At 40.9% G+C, this 16,745-nt stretch overlaps 1 protein-coding gene across 1 annotated transcript in view; it reads right to left on the bottom strand.

The window, feature by feature from the left end:
• Nucleotides 1-16,375, bottom strand: part of CNKSR2 (connector enhancer of kinase suppressor of Ras 2) — a 186,065-nt gene extending 169,690 nt beyond the window's left edge. Inside the window, exons 1-2 of the mRNA XM_009893115.1 lie at nt 16,306-16,375; nt 11,048-11,211 (exon numbers count right to left, since the gene is read on the bottom strand). Coding sequence (XP_009891417.1) covers nt 11,048-11,211; nt 16,306-16,375 — 234 coding nt within the window. The remainder of the gene's footprint in view (nt 1-11,047; nt 11,212-16,305) is intronic.
• Nucleotides 16,376-16,745: the final 370 nt, after the last annotated feature.

The raw sequence follows: 16,745 nt of genomic DNA, 5'->3' as shown, positions 1-16,745 counted from the left end.
TAATAGTTATTTCAAAAGAGATCTTATTTTGCCATTGTAAAGGAATAAGCAATTACATAGACTCGAGTTTATTATTCCTGTAAGAGAAAGATGGGACTTCTGAAGGTGCTCCTTGCCCTAACCACATCACAGGTTTATAACAGAGGGTGCTCACAACTTGTTCAGTTGATGATGGAAAGGGCTACTTACTATCAAAGGTGGACCATTTCCTACCACAAATGATGGTGAAGTAGGATGCAGAAAGCTCCTCAGCTGAACACAGAAAAATCTCCTTCCTAACGACACCCCCTGTCCTCATCAGCTCTCCTCTCAGGCCCCCAATTTGATGCCCGTGCTAATCTGTCTGCCAGGTGAAGAGATGGGAGACAGGTTATATTTGCCAATGCTAATTTAAGCCTGATGAAGCTTCATTTACCTATTTATCTAAGCCTTTTTTCTATAGGATATAGGGGGCGTGGGTGAGGGGGTGGTGAGGGGGGGAGGTGGTGGTGTGATTATTTACAGCAGTTTTCATGCTCCTAATCCAAACCATCCACTAAATGAACTTAATCTCCTCTTTAATTACACAGGGACTGCAGGAACATTACACTGAAGCTAGCCCCAGCTCTCCCACAATGTCCACTCCGAAGCAAACAAGATATCATCACAGAAAGAAGAGACTTCAGCACACAGCTTGTCTGCCATCTCCCAGCCAGTCCCCTCTTCATGCTTGTAAACCAAATACACTTCATGAGGGAGCCACTAAAACAACAGCCATGTTTCCACAGCAGAGGATGCACTTGGGGACGCAGCTTAAGGGGGAAGTGACCACACGCTAAGATTGCGCTTTAAAAAACGCTACTGTAACATCTGTGATCATCCGTATTTTGGGCAGGGAAGGTCTTGTGGGCATGTTTCTCAACTCCACAGTTTATGCATAGGTGTCGTCCTCTGCCACCACGTTCAGTTCCCAATTAGACAACTTATATGTTTGGGCAGTGATGTTTCCACCATGTAAAGATTCAATAGCAGTTATACAACAGATAGAGTTACGTTATAAATAAAAAAATTACAAGACGAAAACAACAAATTGGGAAGGAAAAGTAAAATGTACTTTATTATGCAGCTAAGCAGCTCATAACTAATAACTTATTAAATCAGTCCAAATTAAAGAGATAAGCATCAGATAAAAATAAATTTGTTTTTTCTGTGGTTGCTGTGGCTGAAACAACAAGATGGAGATTGAGGACTGAGTAGGAGTACGCTGGAAAAAAATACCAGGTTTGTTCTTCTTTCATTCTGCTTCTTGAGCATCTAGCTCATTTTGGCAAAATTAACAGGGGGAAGAAACAAATGAAAGATACGTCACAGCAAACATCTCACAGATCAGCCAAACCAAGATCCCACCGCAAGCGAGCCCCAGCACGCCCACACAACAAGGCGCTCACCTCTCACACACACGGGGGGCCGATCGAGTGCAAACCGCTGGGTCCTCACAGGTTTTCTTTTTTTAAGACACACTGAAACATCAAACTTCTCAAGTCAGGAGACTGTTAACTAAGAAGCTGAGTGCAATTATCCAAATACCGTGCTTGCTTTCAAACCACGCGAGGTAAACCAAGGAGGGGTGTGGGCAGGGAAGGAGCCCCAGGCACCTGCTCACCTCCCATCCATGGCTCGGGGAGGCCACGCTGTGGCCCAGGCCGGATCCCAGTGTTCCTCCTCAACGATGCTAAACTATTTCACTCCCTTCTCCATTCCTCACTCATCTGTACCTCATCCACTTCCAGCGGTGGGTGCCGGGTACCAGCTGTGCCCACCACAGCGGGAACCCCGGCGGGACACGTACAGGTCTCCCTACTCCCACCAGAAAGCAAAGCACCAGCAAAACCCAAGCCTGCAATGTTGCATGCTGCGGTCCAAGCAAAACGATACTCAAAAATTCATTCTACAACAAGAAAACAGGGTGCACTTATGTATATGCTTCTTTAGAAAATCAGCTCCTATAAAAACTTAGTGGCCTCTTGTTAACGTTTCAGGTGACGGCCACCTACAGACGCAGATTTTTCAGATGTCTCTTTTCCCTGTCAGATGTGTGGAAAGGAAGAGACAATGTTAATGGGTACAAAGTCTATTTTCATGCATATTCATCAAATGCGCGTGTGTTCTTTAACATAAAACCAAGGGACATATGTAACGCCTAAGCTACATATAAAATTCAGTCTTACATGAGGAACGGCACTGATTTTGGTAAAGCCTCCACCTGTAAGATGAGGCAGATAAAGTCAGGGATGGAAAATACAGAGATAAATTTCAGGCAGAATATATTTTTGGGCAGCTGTGTTTATCAAAGCCTTCAAGTGGAAGGATCCTAACACAGCAGCCAAGCTAACAAAATCCCCACTTTGTTTATCACTAATATTTCTGGCCCACATTAAAAACGAACAAAGAGTTGCATGTTCTAATATTGGAAAAAAGCTTGCTCAAATAGTAACTGCCAAGTTTAATCATACTTTATATGCTATAATATACTATTAACAATATGGTTTTCTTAGAAATGCACTGCATTTATTTTCAAGCACCGTAAGAAGATAATTGCAGGCAAAGGAGACAATTCTTTGTTTTCCCCTACTCTGCATTTAGCCAGCACTAATGTAAGTTATGCTTTCATTAGCCAAAACAAATTCACAGTCACTGAAAGAACCACAAAGAAATCTACACGCTTGTAGAGATTACGAGAAACGAAGCAGGTCTACGCATCCGCTTTCTCAACAAGAGACCATGGAGCAAGAGTCTCTTCAGAGACACCCCGCCTCAACAGAAATGGCTCTAATGGAGTCTCTTCTGGCAATCACAAAACAAGAACTTGATGAAGCTAAGCTACACAGAGCAATAGCTTGACAGCAGGTGTTCAAACTAAAGGTGGTGGGAGCTATTAATAGACATTTTACCTGCTAATTACTTTTCTGTGGCTTCACATGACAGTGTGAGTGATGAATTGTAGCTCTTTTCTTCACACACTGACAAGCAGCAGCTCTAATCACCACTGATGAGTTTTGCTTTTTTTGTTAGTGAGGAGAGCCAGCCTAGTCCCTCTGCCAGCCCACCCTTGCACCAACACCACAGGGTAGGAAGAGAGTTCAGTAACCAAACTTTAGAAGTAAAGTGAAATTTTCTTGGATTAGCTTGATCAATGTTCACTAGTTGCCCCCCCTGCTTCCCTCAACTGAAAAAAAAATAAATATCAGAGCTCATTTCATCTCTTCCCTGTGTTAAATTCACTTAACCCTTGCTGGCAGGGAAGCATACCTCACACTACTAGCACAGGTTAAAAAGTAAAAAGTGTTCCTAACTCATATAGTGCTAACTATCTCTGCTGGCTCAGACAGGGTGTCTAGAAGCTGCTGAGACCTTTAGTTTAGGCTATTTTTATGCAGCTTGTTGCAAACGCAAAGATGTCTCAGCTAAATAAAAGAGCCAAGCTCAGTTACCAGAAGAAGTCCGGATCTAAACACACTGCAATATGCAATACAGACATAGCCACAGTCCCATTGACAAATCCAGAAATCCCTTAGAACAGATGTCTTGTCACAACTTTCATGCAGCCGTGAATGCCTCTACATCTCCAAGCACAAAGGCCACATCAAGTTCAATGACATAGTTTGACTCCTACAAACAATCCAAGACAGAGAAATGAGTATATGGTCCCTCTGCCTACCTCCCTAAATAACTCTCTCTTCTCTTCAGCCCAGAAAGCTGCTGGAAAACATGCGGAGCAAAAGGCATGCAGAAACCAGTGCTAACTCTTACTGAAGAGACACAAAATGGGAACTGAAGATACTACTGTAACACTGGTGCCGGGGGGCAAAAGGAAAATAAAAACAGTTTCTCCAGGCAGGCAGAGCAGACTTACATCGATTAGTTTCTGCTGCCCCTCTGGAGAAGTATAAACCCTATAAACTACAGAAGGTGAAGGTTTATTTTCCTTCAGCAAATGTTTGTCAGCACACACACAAACATTATTTTTTAAAGAAGGAAAAAAATGGCAACCTTTTGAAAAGACAAATATTGTAGTCTAGATAGCTGTACTGTGTAATAAATTATGTGCAGTGTACAATAAATTATGTATAAAGAAATGTAACTTCTCAGTTATGCCTGTAATATCTCTCAGCAATATGGATAACAATCACAAGGATGAAATCATAAGTTTTCTCTCTAATGCAACTTTTTAAAAAGTTTTTTTCCACTTACAGACTGAATGCAGGAGTTCTAGGCAAGAATAGCATATGACTGCTAAGAAATGGACTTAAGATAACCTCAGGCAAGCTTAATTTTGGTCCTCACTATTTTTCAGTACTTTCATCTTCCATATATAATTCTTGAGCATCATTTCTGTATGCATTATGTATTGCTTTTAAAGAAACAACCTGGAAACAGTAAGGCTCAGAGTCCTCAGTTCTCAGGAAGCCTGGGGAAGTTTTTCAATGAATAATCAAAACAGCGTCACGTGGATTCCATGGCATATGGCAGCCATTTCAAAACCACACCTCAAAATTTTGGGCGGCCAAAAATTCGCTAAGGAAAATTCCAACCTTCGTCTCCAAAGTTGTTTTTAAAAATTAACAAAATGCATCTGAACCTCATTCTCCAAAACATTTGGCTGAACACATCCCACAAAGTATGAGGCAGATAGCTTACCAGCCCAAAGTTGCAAACAACTGAGAACACAGCTTGTCATATGGAAGGTGCCTTATGTAACTTTATACCTCATCAGATCTGCCTACGACATATATTTCCAAAGGCCCTTCTTCCTGCATCACGAAATGCCAACACTAAGGTTATCTCTCCTTCAAATAGCACTGACATATGGGGTAATTTAGAAGTGCACAACACACGATCCTTAAACATCTGTTTCGTAAACACAGAATAAGTAGATAAGGTGAAAAAGCCAGATAGCTCAAATGACACTTATCCTTTACTGCAACTATTAAACATATACTGATTAAAAGGCAAATGGTTTCAAAGGGTATAAATATTTGTCCTTAATGTTTACAGTCAGAAAAAGCTCAGGTGCATGATACTTATAGCCCTGCAGAACCCGGAAAAGATTCATCATCATCATCATCCCCTTTCATGAAAAAGGCCCTTCTTTTTCTACAGCACAATCAAGCAATATATCAAAAAAAACAAGTCCTGGTCATGCTTTGTAGCACTAATAGAGCAATTACATAAACTATTCTTCTTACTCTTATTCAATCAGCAGGCTCTGCAAGACGAAGTGCTCATTTTTTTTTGTTGTTTTTCTTTCTCATGTAATTTTGTCCCTAGCCAGCCAAGTGCTCTTATTTCTCCAGAATTCAAACCACCAGTTACATATTCGGTTACATGCATTTCACAAAGTCTTAAACAGCTAATCAGCAGTTTCCAAAAAAAAAAAAAAAAAAAAGGAAATAAGTAGATTGTTATAAACACACTACCCCTTTAAAACATTTTACATTGTAACAGCCCTTTTTATCCAGTCTGCTTTTAACTAGGGGATTGGATGTCTAAGGGTCCCTTCCAACCCAAACCATTCTATGACTCTATGAACTAGGGTATATATACTTCATACTTGACCGAAACTCCAAACAGCCCAAAGAAAAAAGCAACTAAGAAAAGTATCTAGCATCCATAACTGATTCTTGGGGCAAATGGGAGGAAGAACATTCACCCTTTGCATACAGAGGTATTTACTGCCTTTGGCATTCCCACAGGGTTTTCTGCAGGTCTGTATAGAAGATCCACTAACAACAGCAACAAACATTTTCAGAGAGATCTACACGAGCCATCAGAAACCCTTTAACTCCTTAGCTTCATTGATCTGGTGACGGACTTCAGGATTTCCTCCTCTCTGCAGTTGAGTTAGCTCATGCTGAAGACAGGAAGGCAGATGATATATAAGCACAACTTTAACTTGCAAAGGGCAATAGTAAAAAGGGTAAGTAATTTTTCTGCTATGAGCATGCAGGATATTAACAATAAATCCCAACTCCAGTGCATACAATTCCCCATTCCTAGATGAAGTCTTCCTCATTTAGCACTACAGTGATTAAGTCTTATATTCACCATTACTGACAAAAGCAGTTTTAAGATCTGACTAGTGATAAGGGCAAAGGAAAGGATTTCTGTGTGAGAAATGGCAAGAAGATGAAATGAAGATAAAAGGTATAATTCTTAAGAGGAATCGAATCATTCATGGGTAAAGTAGGTCTATTTTTTTACATTCATTTGCATATAAATGTTTTGTGTTAGTGGTAAATGATAAGTAATTTCATGCTGTTAGTGCACACCAATGTTTTCTCTGCCAAATAATAATGCTATTTCATCTGCTGCAATCTTCTAGCTTTACAGATTCAAATATACAGTGTATAATAAATTCCTGTGCAGCCATAGCAGATTTAAATAACTAGCATGAAACCAGTACTGAAACCAGTATGCTGTACAAAGCAAAAACTGTTTTGTTTTTTAACCAAACTCTACTGTACACAAAGATAGATTCCCTGGAAAAGAATTTTGCAAATTCAGAGGGACTTTACTAAGTCCTTTGTTTCAGGAAAACTGTAAAGCATCCAAACGCTATTTGTGAAGTTTTCTAAATATTCTTATCTTCCCAGAACAAAATGTTTCCCACTTTAAGGTCTCCTTTAAAAACATATTTGAAAATGTTCAAAATCAAATGAACTTAATTTAATCTTCATGCAACAAAATCTACACGGTATTTTGGAGAAGTAAAGAAAAAAAAATCCTCATGCACTAAGGCATTGTGGAGATATATCAGGTAAATTAGATTGTTTTCTTAAAGACGGAAGAAGAAATCTTTGGCTGTGCAGTCTTCAGTCTTTGTATTCTCCAGACAGTGAGGCAAAGGGTAGCATTTTCTGGGAAAAATATGATACCAAGGAAACATAAAATTTAGAGTCCATGGACACCCAGAAAAATATGGTTGTACCCAGTTTTGAAAAATGAAACTCCATCTTGTGACAAAGAGATGATAGAAAACGAATTATGTGCACTTCTTTGCTTCTTGCAGCACGGTTAGCTATTTCAGGAGCTACAAGAGCTCCAGATGCATTCCAAATCCAAAACCCAATACAGTGATCTGATGGCATTATCTAAGCAATCTCTTCTTCAGTATGAATTTCTCTTTTCACAAGCACCTCCTCTACCTTCCCACAATTTACTTTCTGTTGGCATTGTTCATTCACATCCAGTTCTTAGAGCAACCATCAAAGAAGCTAGGCTGGTCACATTTTGTGTGTGGATGAAGGTCTGCTACACTGTTGTCTGTTTACTGATGTTAAGCAGTCTTAGACTCACTTCATCACCACACACGTACTGCAAAGGATCACGCTGAGGCTAGATCTGGGTGGTAATTTTTATAACTGATGAACAGGTGTGTGTTTTATTACCTGAGAGTAGCCTGGAGAAAAAAATACCATGGTACCTAACTCAAAACAGTTTCTCCTGTATCTCTGGAGCTGGACATGCAGTTTCTTAGTTTACCATTTTTCAACCACTTTTGAGATGTCAATTATTTTTTGAGATTTTGTCAGTATGAATAAACATGCACATCCACATCAAGTAGGAATCTACCTGTTGGTGCCACCAGGGGATCTTGGTTTCATGTCCCAGTTTGAATAGAAAGGGAAGGACAAGAGACTTGCTTTGCTGGAAATAGAACTACTTGACAGGCATATATCCATCCTGGTGACTTTCCAATTGAAAACCACGCAACAAACTTAGCAGCAATGAAATACCATCACAAGCAACGAAATACCATCACAGACCTCACTACTTCTTTCTTCTAAGCGCAGAGAACATTTCATTTATCTTGCCCTTTCTGACATATGGATTTTATTAAACACAAAACTGCACTGAGGCAAGAACATGCTCCCACCTTCACAGACTGAAGGAGAGAGGGAAGAGACACACCAAATTAGTTACACTGCCCGCTCTCTCCTGGAGCACGTTCAGCTTCGCTGATGGTATGCGGTATGTACGCCTCCACCATTATCAGCGAGCGTGACCTGTAACAGCAGTAGCAGCTGGGCAAAATCTTTATTCCTCCTTCTCTGAAGCACCACAGGAAAAGAAAACCTGTGAATCTCACCCCCCGGCTGCTTGCTCTCCTGTCAAGAGCACAGTATGGCAGGCTGGCAGCCAAGAGAGACTCTACTAAGATGGATAGCACAGGCCACCATTTGTTCTCTGATCAGCTAACAAGCACTGGAAGATCCATTTGTTGCAAGTGCTTATGACAGGAGGGGAATACTGTGACAGACCACAACCACCCACCCACCTTCTGTCAAAAATCAATAAAGAACATCCTTTAAATAGTGCTATCAATCATAACTGGTTCTAAACTATTATTGCTGCAAGTGGTTTGTCTATTTCGCACTGTTCAATAGCCTCTGCCTGGGTTAAGGAGGTCCCATGTTCTCTCCACACCAGCCAAATACGCTTGTCCAGGCTCTCCATCTTCCTCCAGCAAGAAAACGTGGCCCCATGAACTGCAGGCACGCAACACAAGCAGCTGGTTTGCCATTTGCCACATCCACAGCTGACAGGGCAAAAACTGCAAGTAGAAGTTTACCCCAGGAAAAAATGCTGGGAAGGGGGGCAGGAAGAAAGCAGCTCTTAAAACACACCAGCTGTCAACATGGCAGAAGTTTTCTTCATTGATGGCAACTCTTTCTTGGAAACTCTCCCCCTGCAAAGTGGGAGCAGGCATGAGCAGGGGGGACGTGGCTCTGTCCTCAATGCCAAAAACTGTTCAGGTGGTCACTCACTAACTTGGAGAGAATGGGGAGGAGAATCAGAAGTGACAATCTTTTTGGTTTTATTAATGATTAGTTTAAAATCAATCAGAGATTATGCTTGCAAGGCAAAATGAACGTTATCATTCCTACCCCATCACACCACCCATCATCTCCAGCATCCAAATAGATGTTAACTCAGTTGGATCATATACTTGTAACTCATGCCAAATTTTATCACAAAACCTCTATCAAACTCCAATGAAACAGAAAAACTAATCAGATAATTTTAATTTAAAAGAACCTTGCACGGTGACTTCCTGCACTAGCAGTTAACCTATGTTGGAGACTTCTCCTTAACAACACAATCAACATTAGAGGCTAATCGGAAGAACAAGCAAGCACTAACCAGGACAAATACTTACTGATGCAATAAAAAAAAGGAAAGCCTGTATGCGTAGGGCCAGTATAGCCAAAAAGGATTGTCTCTGAGTTAAACTTCCTAAGAGGTTTATCTGATTGGTGAACAATAAATTCAAATTAAGTCCACTAAAATCAATATAACAATCACATTTGGTATCCCCGAGGAGCCATCAGAAGCCAACTGTGAGATTGCAAAAACCTCAGCTTAAATTAGAAGCTGTGATCTGAACACATGCTATTGTGTTTCAGTGATAAAGTTTTCAAGACTAACTCAGAAAAGCAGACAACACTATACGTGCAACAAGGACTAGAAAGGTAGATAGTTGCTGCATGAATTAAGGATGGAGCATTAACCTTCGCTACAAATTCCTTATTTCATATTCAACTTAGTTCCATGCACTTTTGCCTAAGATAAGGGAGCTACAAAGACAAGTTCTGTTTGTTTGTCTAAAGATAACATCTGTAATTACATATCCAGAGAGAAAAAGAAATTTCTGCTAATAAACAAGGATTTTTCTGTGAAAAGAGGTTATTTTTTAGAGACGCAATCTGTCTCCATGGGTGCCTGGGAAGAATGGTCACCAGTCTTCACCCTACCTTAGATTTTGTCTCAGTTAATTAAATTATTTACTTTCTCGTTTCCTTTTGCACTGTCTGATGAGAAAAGTACTTTGTGAATAACTCTGTGTTTCCTTCTATATCAGTAGCATTAATTTTTTTACAATTGCATCCTTTCCATTATTTAAAAACCCAACAGATGAGTTAGCTTATTGCACTGAGCACTGTTATTAGAAATATTACTCTAAGGAAAAGAATCTAAGATATGTTTAAAACCAAATGTCTTCCTGTATGGAAAAGCTTTTCTCCCCCTTTTTACATTTTCTTTTGCATTTTTCATTTATTTGTTTTCACTCTCTTCTCTTCATTACCCCTCACATCTATCTCCCAAAGAGGCAACAACAGGATATTCGGAAAAGCTGCTGCATACTGAGAATCCACAGGCCCTTCTGAAGAGCCTTTCAGCCTACCATCTTTGATTGCCTCTACTGGGATTCGGCATTCTTAAAGCTGTTTCTGAGGCTTGGAAAAGTACTATGCATTAAAAATCCACAAAACACCACTTTAGGCAGTCAAGTACATCTTAGCAGAGCTGTTCACAATCCTTCCTACAGTGGAGAATGCAGAGAGTGTGCCCAATCTATCACTAATCTTTACAGGCAGACACAAAACGCTCATAAGAAGGGTGAAGTCAGCACCACACCCCTCACCGAGGGGATAATCTCAGTTACGCATGATGCGACCTGACTGAAAAGACCATTACCAAAATCCCCCTGTATACTCCACCAAAGCTGTATGTATTATTTACACAGAAGATAATTATTTCAGTATTTAATCCTTTCTACTGTGAAATACAAGCAGCTATGTTTCAGCAAACTCAAATAATCATCTAAAACATAATTTGCATGAAAGGTTCAGTGAAAAATGACATGGTTAATATCAGGACATTTTGTTTGTAAAGGGCAACCAGCATTCAATTACTGCATTCACATATGTAACTATTTTACATTCCAAACCAAACTCAGTCTAGTTCTTTTGTGATTTCAGATAAACTTTTCTTCTACAAAGAGAGATGCAAGCCTTAAATCTCTGATACCGATTTATTTAACAAGCACCACCCCATCAGTAGATATTGCTCTTTATCTTGCCTCTGGTTTAAAATGCTTAATTGTTCATACATGACATGTCAGGAGTTTCTTCAACTATTTAGCTACTCTTTAGGACTAGAAATTCAAATACACAAACACTGTTCACCCACTCACCCACCCCCCATTTTGCCCCAGGAAGTTTACCAGTGCACAGAGCAAGTCTACGGCTTCCAAGATAAGTTCCTGGTGGCCAATTCGTGTCACTCCAAGATCTTCCAGTTCTTGATGAGTAATGCGTAGTAGCTGGTCGCCACTAATCTTCTCTCTCTCAAAGTTCTTTATATATTGCTGCAGGCAATCATCAAGACCTGCAGAAACAGGGTGGAATAAGGGAAGACAAACATTAGCAATGTTTTGTACTGCCATAGGAAGTAATAATGGGCTGGAACCAAAAATCAAGCCAGCAGAGGATATCTTACAGAGAAGTATTTCAATATTGCAAAAAAATTTAACGCTACCCAGATTTGGAGAGCTATGGTAGCCATGGCTTTTCCATCTGTGGACGATACCAACCACTCCTGAACCCCAAACAGAGCCCTGAATTCTTGTAGTATGCTGCGCTATGAATGCCTACCTGGCAGCCCCTGATAACAGGTATATTAGAAATGCCTCCATTACATCTGGGAGGAGAGAGAAGAAGAGGGAACAATGGCAAGGCTTGCATCCTTCTCTGGGTGCAGCTTATCAACAGGTGCTGTTAATTATTAAGAGACTGGAAACAAGGGAAAGCATTTGTGCCAGGGACAAATTTTAAGGGAATAATGAGCGTGAATATGCTTCACGCCATACATCCACGAGTGACTAGCTATCAGTGTCTTTTAATCTCTCTCCCAGCGTAGCTGGTACTCTGCCATGCTAGGTTGCATGATAAGGAGAGGCTGCTGGAGATGCCCTCAGCTAGGAACCCATCTCTTCATGGGATGCTTGACTACAGGGCCCCATGCAGTGACACAAAAAACTGCAGTGCCATATCATAGCATCTCTCCTACTCCGAGACTGTTCAGAAGCTACTGAGCCACCTGAAAGTTCACACATCATGCCAGCCCCTAAAACAGGCTGCAAAGACTCTGGAGAACAAGGCAGGCAGTAGCACTGTGAACACGTAAACCAAACCCCAACTGCAGCAGCAGATCCAGCTCAATATACCTCAGTTCAGAAACCACAGGGAGTCATTCATGGCACACAAGTGCTTACTGAGCATAAAAAGCCACTAAAATCAAGACCTGGGTGCGCTCCCCAGAACAGAGTAGTCGGGGAGAAGAAGCAGTCCTGTTATGCCAAAAAAGATCCTAGAAGTACATGCAACACATTTGGCCAGGACATGGATGAGTGCAGGGTTGTACAGTACCAGGTCTTGCTTTGGGGACCACCCTTATTCTAGCTATTCAGTTTGATTATCAGTCTAATGACATAGCTGACTACACGTTTTTGCCTAGAGCAAAAAGCACTGCAGAACGTGAGATCATGCTTCTCTTTCCCAGCAATCTTTGCCTGAGCCAGACCAGTACAGGGAAGCTCTGCAGTGTGTGTAACCCTGTGCCAAGGGGATAAAGAATACTCTTGGGTATTTGGTGGTCCATCTAAAATTTGTGTCTGAATACCTTCCAATGGATCAACGTGACTGCTACCAAGTAGGAGGATTTGACAAAAACCTGAATGCATTAATTTAGCTGCTTCTTGAGAGACACCACCTTTCTCGTGGTTGTCTTCAAACAATCCCTAGTGCTGAAAAACCATCTACTTGATAGGTTGCAAGGAAACGAGAACATTTTTACTTGCTAATGAAAGTGTCTGAAAAATCTGAAGATACATGGAGGAGAAAAGATCAGTCTGACTCCTGAGCCCCAGCTGTCTCATAGGAGCCAAAGCTTATAGCACAAAGCTTCTCTGAAACTGGCTTTGTTGCATTTTTGGTTCTCATTCACCCCTTTTAGGGTGTAGCCACACCTCCAAAGAGACTCACATGAGAAACATGTCGGTACTGCAGGCAGGGATGCCCCAGTGCCAGGCCAGCCTGCCATTGCTGGCTCAGCCCCTGGGCAAGCATCACCCACACCCTGTTTCTGTTAAACACACCAGCACAACCTTCACATGGCTTTAACTTCTAGCGTTCACACACCAAAACTAAGCCCCACACAAACCTGCTGTATATCAAATACTGCAGGCCCAAGACACAGGAGCAGGTCCCCGACTCCAGCAGCCTCCGACCACATCCTTCCAGAGCCTGTCCCGATTTCCTGCCTCTGAAACAAAGCCACTTAAAGGTCTAAGTTAATCAAGCTTTTGGAGCTCTGCCTCCCATTCATTTCCCTTTCTAATCAAATAGTTGCTCAAATCAGTCATATACGCTATTACAACATATTAACAGAGAACAAAAATGGTGATCCAGGACCGATCATGGATCACATCTCACCACACAGCCTGGTTCTCAGATGTGCTTGACCGGCTTGTGAGGAGCTAAAAATTGCTGCCTAATTTTCCAAGAAAGAAAATACAAATAGTTAAACTTTTAGTAAGAGCAATGATCTACTAAAGCTTTTGTTCTCCTAAATTTCATTCCCCTACAGTAGGGGAAACTGAATTATCAGAACCACCAAGAATGATCCATGAAATGACTTGGTTGCTATACATATGCATGGAAAAGACAACAGGAAGGTCAAAACAACACAGCCCAACACAGCCCGCTGCTTTGTGGGGTGTCCCACTGTATTTTTGATACTTTCCCCTTGGTACTTAAATAATGAATACTCTGCCTTTGTCCTTAGACCTGGTTGTTAATCAAAAGTAATGTTTCACTGTAAACCAACACAATACATGCATAGTCAGTGTGATATACAAGGGGAAGATCTTAATTTCTGTTTCTTAGACACCACTGTTTCAGAACGTGTCAAAGAGCATGAGTCCTGCATATTCCCAAGGCATTTCAATGGGAACCCTCAATTCATCCAAATGCTGCCATCCCTCTCTTACATGCTAGGCAATGCTTATCATTATTAGCAAACAGACAAGCAGCAATAAAAATCAGGTATTCTTCCCTGCCTCTAAGGCCATTTACCAAGTCGCAGTGCTATAAGAAGCCATTTAGACATTTAAATTTAGGTTGCAAAAGGAAATAATTTTTCTCATATCTTCTTGAATCCACTTTACTTGCTCTCTCACACACACGCAAGATACCATTATCTTGAATTATCCGACGTGAGCCTTCTTGATTTATCCATATTTGTATGCATTTTCTCCCAAAGCCCTTTTTAGCCCAAGTTTTCCGTCTCATATATTAATTGCAGGAAATGTTTTACAAGCACAGTCCAACAAATAGTGGCATTTATTTTTTGAAAGAAATTGAATATTCTTGACAATACATAAAACATTTAATCTAAAAATGCATTAAAAATAGGCCATAGATGTGCTTTTGCTAAATGACTAAAAAAGAAGGCAGTAACTACTTCTGATATTCCTGAACTTAAGTCCCACACTGCTTACATAGACTGCTGAATGAGAATAATAACATTAAAATATTCAACGTCACCAGGTATCAAAAAAATTAATTTCCAGCTAAGAGACTAGCAACACAAATCCAGAATAAGACATGACAGATGCACTTAATAAACACTTACTGACAGTTAATTCTAAATAAAGCCATTACTCTTCCTCCTCTTGCTATCTATGTATTTTTGTCATTCAGATGTAATCTAGACGGATGCATGTAGGGTAAGAAAAAAAAATTTAAGACAACAAAAATATTACTGACAATTGCTTGACTCACCAATTTCGTAAAAACTGCACCCAGGAAAGAACAAAATAATTTAACTGTAGATTGCGTGACATTTTCAGAATAGCTTGCCACAATTACTTCCCCTCATTCCCTAAATAGAACATCCTTTTAAAGTAATTTATTTCTGTCATTCTATTTCTTAATTAAAGAGCAGCAATTCTTTCTGTAAACAAAACTCTGCACAGATAGGAAATAATAATAATACAAAAAGGCCGCCAGCACTCCTCACCCACACCTTCTGTCCCCAGAGCCACAGCAGACAGCGGTGTTTGCCAGCAGCTGGCCAGCTGCTGCTGCGTTCAGATCAACAGGAGGGGAGCTGCAGGGAACGGGCGTTCCTGGCTGATAATGCCATTTAACTTGGGACAGGACAAGATGTACCAAAAAACATCAGGTGCCTGGGGTCCATGGAAACAGACTGGAAGCTAACAGGGAAAGCACAGCTTTCTTAAGAGCACTCTGTCTTTTACAATATTCCTGCAAGTCAAGCATCAACCCAACCACAATGTAGCAAGAAACTTTTCTAGCCCTCAAGGTCTGCTCCGCTTCTACCCGCAGATGCCCTCATACCAGAGGATGTCACACGACGTAGGTACCACAAGAATCCCGGCAAATAACTCAGTTTGATGTACTATTCCCTGTTCCTGACCATGGGTGCAATTAAGGTTGCAAAGTATCTAGCAGTCCTGGGTATTTCAAGAACAGTGGTCTCTGTCCAAAAATCAGGTTCATTACTGTATTTTGGACGCATAAGGCCCCCATAGTATATCAAACAGGTTTTGTGCCGTCAGTACCCAAGTCTCATATTCAACAACTCGCCGCTCCTCATCCAAAATAACCCCAAGACTTTTTGAGTAAAGGCACAGATTTTCCAATAATAACAGAGTTTAAAGTAAAACCATATGAAGGTACTCCTCTCCCTTTTAGGCCTGTTCTTTAAAGGAAACACTATATAATGTAACTTTTTTCCTTTTTTTCTTCAAAGATTCCTCGCCTCAAAGATTCCTGTGCTCCAGAAATAACACAGACCTCCAAGGACACCAACTACTCAAGAAGCACTCCTCTACCCCATATGCTTTCCACCTGAGCTTATCAACCATGGAGTCCGGCAATGCCTTCCAGATCCCACTATAGACTCATTAACTGGTCACTTTGATCAGGGCCTAGAAGAGCATTTAAGATGTTAAGTTAATACATTGGACACCTCTGTCAGCTGGCATACCCCTGAGGTGTTATGTACACAGATGGACCATTCTGTGCATCAGCAGAAAAAGAGCAACTCTTTTCATTAAGTTTAAAGCAAGCTCTACCTCTCCTGTGGAACTAAACAAATAAAAAACAATAGCAAAAGTAAAGAAAGCTCCTCCAAAAGAAACTGCTCAGAAGAGTCAGTGCTTCTCACATTAAAAAAAAAAATCTCTAGAAAAGTTTCTCTTACATGTAGAACACACTAGAACTGTTTTTTTTTTCCCTGCTCCATCATTGAGTTCTACCTTGTGTCAAGTCAAAGTTCATCAAAAACTCGTGGGTAAAATAATGCAATTTAACAGAACAGGAAAAGGAAAGATGAAAACGCGATTACAGTACTGCCGCAAAGCGCACCGACCAGACCCGCACCGCCACAACCCACCCGCACCCCCGAGCGGCGACGAGTGGCGACTGCTCTCCTCGCCCGGCTCAGCCTTTGATAGCCCGGGCATGGGTCACATGGGATGGAATACCTGCCCCCTGCCGGCTCCTGGGGGACATTAACCCCATCCCTACGGCAACCAGGACATCAAATCATTAACAATTTTTAATGGTTCACAGATGTGAAATCAGGCATACTTCTATGCAATGAATTCCTTTTATTACAACGGCACAGTAGAAACTGATCAAGAAACATTTTATTTTTTTGATCATACAATTTTCTGGAATAAGATAGCAAGATGCAGCACTACCCTCCAGGGAAATCTTCCATTCTTGCAGTCTCCTAACTAATAACACAACTGCACACTTCATGATCTCTCTGAAGTATTGTCTTATTTTGATGTGTGTAAGAGGTTATCTTTTGAAACAAGCAAACCGACA

This window comes from Charadrius vociferus, unplaced genomic scaffold, assembly GCF_000708025.1.
Source record: "Charadrius vociferus isolate BGI_N301 unplaced genomic scaffold, ASM70802v2 scaffold169, whole genome shotgun sequence".
Lineage (NCBI taxonomy): Eukaryota > Metazoa > Chordata > Aves > Charadriiformes > Charadriidae > Charadrius > Charadrius vociferus.
This window is presented reverse-complemented; position numbering and strand designations above follow the sequence as displayed.